Source organism: Otolemur garnettii, unplaced genomic scaffold (genome assembly GCF_000181295.1).
Source record: "Otolemur garnettii isolate 467f Iridium unplaced genomic scaffold, OtoGar3 scaffold00041, whole genome shotgun sequence".
Taxonomy (NCBI): Eukaryota; Metazoa; Chordata; class Mammalia; order Primates; family Galagidae; genus Otolemur; species Otolemur garnettii.
Genome location: NW_003852436.1, coordinates 6806185 through 6813910, shown reverse-complemented (window position 1 = coordinate 6813910; position 7726 = coordinate 6806185). Strand labels below are relative to the sequence as shown.

The 7726-nt window shown below is 34.6% G+C and overlaps 1 protein-coding gene across 1 annotated transcript in view; it reads left to right on the top strand.

Annotated features, from left to right (window-relative positions):
• The window catches only part of TTC29 (tetratricopeptide repeat domain 29), a 142728-nt gene that overhangs the window by 111337 nt on the left and 23665 nt on the right, over nt 1–7726 (top strand). Inside the window, exon 9 of the mRNA XM_012805388.1 lies at nt 2427–2518. Within this exon, the coding sequence (XP_012660842.1) occupies nt 2427–2518 (92 nt within the window). The remainder of the gene's footprint in view (nt 1–2426; nt 2519–7726) is intronic.

Sequence of the window (7726 nt, the reverse complement as noted above, 5' to 3'; positions counted from 1 at the left end):
AACTATATTCTTCCTAAGTATTTCCTACTTTTAGGTAACTTGTTTAAGGAAACACCCACTCTCTCAAGCCACAGATATGATGGGTTGCTTCTGCTCTGAGGGGATAAACTCCCCCTAGGAACTGTTCATTGGTAGCTGGTTAACAGATTCCCAAAGAATTCTCATCCTGTGGTTTACATAGCACTTGACACTGTATCATAATAACTTCACAACAGCTCACAGAAGTAATTTTTCTCTTTTGCTTATGAGGAAATTAAACTCAAGGTGCTTTCCTGGCTCTAATTTGTTGGGCAGAAGAGCTATGACTTGCATGGAAATGTTCTTGTTCTACGGTTAGCGTTCGGTAGACCACGTCTGTCTCCTCAAGTAAGCTGCTATAGGATCAAGTCTGGGCCAAAGCTGAGAGCCCAGACTGAGTTGATTATTGCCCCCGCTGCTCTCTAGAAGTGGGATAAAAGCTGATGCACTGATGTGGGACGAAAGCTGTCAACACTGAGGATATACCTATAATTTCTTGGACACCCACCCTCCTCCCATGGGCTAAAGTGTCACATCTTTCAGATAAAATTGAGCATCTCTGGGAGTTACCATGTGCTTCAGGGCCCATGGTGGCCAGAGGCGAGAGAGGGACACAGTATATGCACAATATAAGCCCTGTCTTTAGTCATTGCTAATTCACATCATTAGCATTAGTTGCATTAGTCCAAAGTCTATAGCATTGGGCTGCAAATGCCATCAGGGTTGCAAACGTATTCTCATCTGCTTAAGATTTCCTATAGTCTAACATAGCACCTGGGACACAGTAACTATATTTGCTGAAAAAACAAATGAACTATTTGGGCCCCAAAATAGAATAATATTTAAATATTTAATATTCTAGAATGCCATATATTATAAAAACATAGGGACCAAAAAAATCTGTACCAGAAAAAGACACTAGAAAGTCTCCTCTTAAATATTTTGATATTTGGATTCAAAAAGGTATCTTACAAATTCACAAAATCTAGAGATTCTGCTCCTTAACTCGGAAAGGTCTATGTCAAGTCATATCAGATTAAATCTAGGCATTGTCTGTTATGTAAGACAGAGTGAAAAAAATATTCTCAGGTTTCCACATGGCTTATCAAGGGTTTCAAAAATAAGAATCAAGGTGAAAACAATGTACTATATATTTCAAAACTGCTAAAAGAATAAATTTTTAATGTTTTCACCACAAAAAATACGGTGAGTCAGTAAAGTGATGCATATGTATTATTTGTCAATTTAAAATAAATTAATTTTTTAAAGTACAAGAAAATAAGAGACAAAATTTTGAATTTGACAGATTTAGCAGGAATTAAAACACTGGATCAGTATATATCCATGTGTTTTAACATCAGCCTTATGTCAAGCAGTCATTTGCAAACTACATGAAACCCAAATTTTATGAGCTATCATACGAACCTCACTGAAATTATTTCTCAAATACTAACTTTAAAAAGTTAATACAGATATCAACCCTGCCTCTGATACTTAAATCTTCTAGGCCATCAAATTCATCTAATTGTGTGTGCTACCGCAGTGCACAGGTGTACTTACGAATTCTCTTACGTGGAATTTCACTCTCAAATGTCATCAAATGACTTTCACTAATTCTTTCTTAGAAAATGTGAAAAAAGGATTTCCATAGAGGTCTTTGGAGATTTCCTGTGTCCTCATGTGTGTAATAGGTTGGGTCAAGTAACAATGAAGGAAAAAGAAAGAGTGGGGATTTCATTTTATGTATTTTTCTCCTGGCCACTGAAAGGGGAAAAAGAGGGAAAAGGGAAAATTATACCATGGAGACAATGTCATCATTAAAGTAAATTATATGTTTGGCTGTAGCAGCTATAATCTTTTGATTATTGAAGAGCTTGTTGGTAATGAATTACATTTGTAAGAAATACTTTAGTTTATGTTGTATACATGTACAGACTGTGAGACAGGCATCTCATAAAATGACAGATTTAGAAATTGCCTAGCACCTAAATCTATGTGTTTCAAGCAACGACTTATAGAAATAAAAGTGATGTTGAAGCTATCACGGTACAATATTATAATCTGTCTTACATTCCCTTAGAAAAAAGTCCCATTATTTTTAAATAATCTTGTTAATTATTCAAGTATTTATTCATCCCTAAGTCATATAAATTGAAAATTTGGGGATCATGTAAGAAAAGAATTATTTTTAGAGAAGTAAGACCTTACTATCATGGCTTAAAGAGATTGTCATGAAAAAAGTTATACTACAGATAAAAATAAACCACACCGACATGAATTTTTAATGAACAAAAATTTCTACAAAGGCATTTAAAATAACTATTAATTCTAACCTTTTCTGTTATGAAATGAGACTTCAGTGTATCTGGCTGTGCTGTGTGTTTAATATGTAACTCTCTTCCTGATAGGTCCTTGACACTTACAGTCAAATCTCCACAGACCTAAATGATGATCTCAGCCTAGGGAGAGCCTATGAAGCAATAGCCAAGGTCCTGCAGAGGTAAGTTAGCACAGCCTTGTCTTGCTGTCTCTGTGAATTCACTCAACTGTGAAAGACTTAAATTGTTTGAGGTCTGTCGCTTTCCATTACTGCCCGCTTAAATTTTAAGCGGTGCCCTTCTTAAGTGACCCTTTCATCATAAGTTATTTTAAACCAGTGTGGTATTTTAAAATACATATCTCAACTCTTCTTTGTCTATCCCTCCTTTGTATTATTTTCTTCTTGGTTTTCTGTAAGTTTAGTGATGACCTTGAAGAAAAGAGAAAAAAAAATATCAGGTCATATCTCACAGGTTAAGAAAGCAAAGAGCACAGAATATATAGTACGCTTCAGTAACTGTGGTTCACCATAACCTTTCCAGATCTCTTCTTGGAGGAAAGTTTCCATTTATGCTTCAGTCATTCTTTTTGCATTAAGACATTTCCCCTTTGGGCAAATCTAGATAAGCAATTGGGTGTAAAACCAATATTCCCAATATTTCATTTGTAACAGAAAATTTTAAATGCATGAACAACTTGGGATACACATTTTTTCCATGGAAGGGATATGATTTGCCCTTCACTCATTGTGATGTGATCCTTATGTACTTGATTTAACCATTCCATTATATACTTAAGCATTATGACTTAAGCCAAGATAGAAGAACTACAAAAGTTATCAAGGGTAAGGTCTTGTTTTTTGGTATGTTGTCTTATCTCCAAGATACAGCTTTTTACTAATAATAGTAGTGGTGGTGGTGGTGATAATAGTAGTAGTAATAGATTGCATTAAGTTTTAATTTCTTCTCACTTGTATTTCAGTTGTACACACATACAAGGTCATGCTTTCCAAGGTAAAATTGTTATCTGAAAGGCGTTTGAAACATTAAATACCTAGTAAACTGAAATCACTATCATCAATGTATAAGTACTATTGCTAATGTAATAATCATTGCTTACAGTATCAATACCAATGAATTGAAAAGTACCCTACAAAATACCAAATAAAATTTGGTTATCACTGGATAAATGCATTAGAAATACAGACATTTATAAGGAGAGAATAGAAATTTTCTCAAGCCGCCCCCAATCAGCAGAAAATGATTAAATTATTTGCCTTGCTTTGTAGTAAGCAAACCTGGCCTAATCCTGCACAGTCATAGAAATGCATCATACTTCCATTGTGTCTCAACATAGCTAAAGAGAGAAAACTCCAGGGAAAAAATATTTTATCAACATTAACTGAACATTTACTAAATGTGGGGAAAGGATTGGAATGCCCCTTTGATTACTGATGGTCTGTATAATTATTTTTGAATCTTCTGAAGACATAAAGTTGTCCTCAAATAATTCTGACCTTGTATCCCCCCCACCTTGGGACTTGTATTCCTTGTCTATACCGTCAAAGCTAAGTGGAGAGCTCAGCAGTTATCTGATGAATTTTGGCAATAATGGACAATCTAATGTTTTACTTTGGCTACTTGAGTATTTTATTTGGGGTTTAAGTAGTGGGAAAGGATGCATCTATATTTGATATATCATGAAATTGAGTTTGGTTTTGGTAGGACTGGGAACAAATTTATTCCAGCATTCTCTGTAGCCCAGCACCTTGCCTCAGGGCGAACATACAGTGGAGCAAGATTTATCCTCATTGCTCTTTTATACCAAATGAAATTAATTCCGCTCATAAGAATTTCCACCTACTAAAGTACAATAAAGCTATCAACGATTTGTAGGGAAGACACGGATTCTTATTTTTATAATGTTATATAGCACACAAGAGCGTTCCAGGCTACTTTTTCTGAGGTCATAAGGATGAAGCGTCCCACGGCCGCAGCAAGCTTTCTGATCCAGATCTGCCATTTTGCAGCCCTGTTGATGGTAACAGGCGTGCCCGGGAGTGCGTGCCTCAGCAGAGTATCCCAACCTCTGTGCAAAATAATCTGAGTACACAGGCAGATGTTTCAAAACCTAAAATTCTATACAGGTAGACAAAAAGCACCCCAGATATCTGAGAAGCCTTGTTCAATCCGGTCCACTCATGGTATAAATACTTTGATATCAATTTTGTGGTCAGTTTTATAAAATTTTGCTTGATGTTCTTCTAAAAACATGCATGTGCGCGCTCCCACGCAAACACACATATATATGTATCATGCCTCTCCTCATCCTAAACCATCCTTCTCAGGTTAGCAGCAACTTGCAGGAAATGGAGCCCAGCCAAAGTGGGGGGAATTATGGAGGTGGCAGCTGAGAAATAAATCAAGTTGCATCTGAAGCTTAGCATCATCTCTAAATCTCTTTTTTCCTAACCTGTGCAATTGCACAAGTTTCACTAATGGTAGCCCTCTCTCTATAAACATATTTTATCTCTTTAAAGGAAATGGAAGAGGATAGTCATGTCTGGGATAAGTGTGTGTCTATAGCCATCAGCTAAGCATGCATGAAAGGGAATAGTCTCTAAGGCTGGGAGCTTCTAAAATGGTTATATAATAATTTATACTGAGCCTTCATTTGAAAAGCACACCACAATTCCTAAAGGCTGAGGAATTGGCAATACAGTGTTGCCCATTTGGTAACGATAGCACCAGACCTAGTGTTAAACTTACAGAAGAAGGCTTTAATAGTGAACAAGTTTTGTTATTTTTACTATTGGTCTGAATAATGTTAATTACACAAGAGTTTAAGCAGTACAAAAGAAAATAAGCATGTATAATGTTATTTTCCCCTACTTCAAATAATAGTGAAGAAAAGAATTGATACTTTAAAATGATAACAATTATCTTATGACACTACTATAAAGCCAGAATTAAGGTTCATAAAATGAAAGTGAGTTGAGAAACTGACAAGTAAAAATCCTCACTCTATAGACAGACAGTTTGAATAAATATGGAAAGGGAAAATTACTCAATTTTCTTTATGGGATATACATATATATTTGCCTCCTTTACTAAAGTAGCCCGTTTGCTGAAATGCCACAATTTTACAACGTAATCAGGCTGACTGTTCAAAAGAATCTAAAGGAAAAAGTCACAAAAGTGTGTTCAAAATGCATTGGTCACACCTAGGCCATCTCTGGGTTTATTCCATACCAATTGTAAATTTTCTTGCAAACACGAGTTAAATTATTTCCTAGAAAACTTTCCACAGTGGAGATCTTTAAATCAATCAGTAAAAAGTTTCAAGTGTGAAAATTACCTTTCTGTCACAGCTGAAAATTAATTTCTTCTTGCTTGAGAGAAATGACACGCCCTAGTAATTTTCATATTTTCTTTAAAATGGAACATCCCGGCTTTGATGCAAAATTTCCTAAAAATGGCCCCCCAAAAATACATCAAAACATTTCTATTAATTCATGAAATTAAGAATAGCTTTTTACATTTTCTCCTATCACTGATCCCATTTGCCTTATTACTTTCATCTGTGGCCCACAAACTTGGTGGCACAATCAACAAACCCCTTAGTGGCTGTTTCATCTCTGCTCTATTTGATTTCTTCTCTCTGAGTAAATGATTAAGTTTTCATGCATTGGTTCAACCAAAATCTATGTTCACTCAACCACGTCCTTTATTGATTACTTCTACTGCAAACAGTAGGCCAAGTGTGATATACATAATTGGACAGTTGTCAGGGGACGTGGGTGTTAACAGTCCTGTTTTCCCAGTTGGAAACTGGAATCACCTTGATACACAAATATTCTGCCCTGTTTCATTCTCATTCTTTGGACCGAAGAGTCCTGTTCCTCAGAATATATGTTTTTAACTCTCTAAGGTCTGGTTGAATGAATTTAATGATTATACCATATAATATGCTGTCCAAGTTGCACCTGTGCACTGCATATAGAAAACTGGAATTAATATTTGTCTAACATTGTAACCTTGTCCTTTAACTTATACAAATAATCTGTAGCCTTTCTTTGAGAAAATATTTGATATTTTCCTCTTCCCAAGAAAGGATGGTTTCTAAATATATTCTGAACTTTTAAATCTGAAGACTCTTTAACTAACATATAATATTAATATTTGAGATGCTATGTGAACAACTTTGCTGTCTATAGAATGAATGAAACATATGGTTTATAATAGAAGGATTTTTTTTTCCTCTAGCATTATTTGTTAGAGCATGCTCCAGATTAATTTTGAATGTTTTAGAGCCCTTTGGCTCCTTTAGGAGAAAAACAACTTAAATTACCCAACAACTTAAAATACCCAGTGTTTATATACTATTTTGTGCTTTTGCTTTTCCAAACTTGTTTTTTAATTTATTTGTGTATTTTGATTTAACAATCCTTAGCAGGCACAACCTAATCTGAAGTGTACTTCCATCAAAAAAAAATATTGTCTTTTGGGAGCATGATTATAAATATACTTCAGTGAGTCTATTTTAGCTAAATAATATCAATAAGTTTCCATAGGTTTTAAATGATATACAAAGAAATAACCACTTTTTTCCTGATTTTTTTTCTGCGAAAGAGATTGAAAAATTTAACAACAATCAGATAAAACATTGTTAGCCCTAGAAATCCACAAGTTTGCTCAAAATTCTACATATTACACTTTTTATTAGTATGCTTTTGAGCTCTCTTGATACATTTTAGTTCTTTCATAGAACAAAAATTTAAATAAAGCAATGGGTAAACCTTTCATTATATTTTACTGTATGCTTGTGCTTGAAAAGTTCCTAAACAGTTCATAATTTTTATAGACAATTGGCCTATGCTTAACTATGGAGCTTCATTAGTCATAATTCTGGTATGAAAAAAATGAGAAGAGAATGATAAAAAGCAATATTTACAGTTTCAGGAATGCAAAATTCCATCCTATTTTTGGTCGCTAGAGCATTATTTTAGCAATAATAATGAAAAAAGAATATTTTTGGTAGTACCTGATGCTCAAATAAATAAAAACTGCTAGTTTTTTTTATCCTGGTCCCCTCCAAAATAGACACCAGGACTTTGGGTGGCTGGTTGTTTTGCAGAACATATCTTCAAATTATAGTATTTAATGCCTTGTATGATGAAAGTTTTCCAGAAAGTAATGCTTAGCTGAATTGAATTTTCTTCTGAGCTCATGGTAGAGATCTGTGAATGTGGTAACTATTTATTTCACTAACAGATAATAACACTCAGGCCATTCATTAAACCCCTACTATGTGCCAGGCTACACATTTACACAATTTTTATTTTCACAGCAATGTGTGACTATTTTAAGAATGAAGAAACTGAACTTTC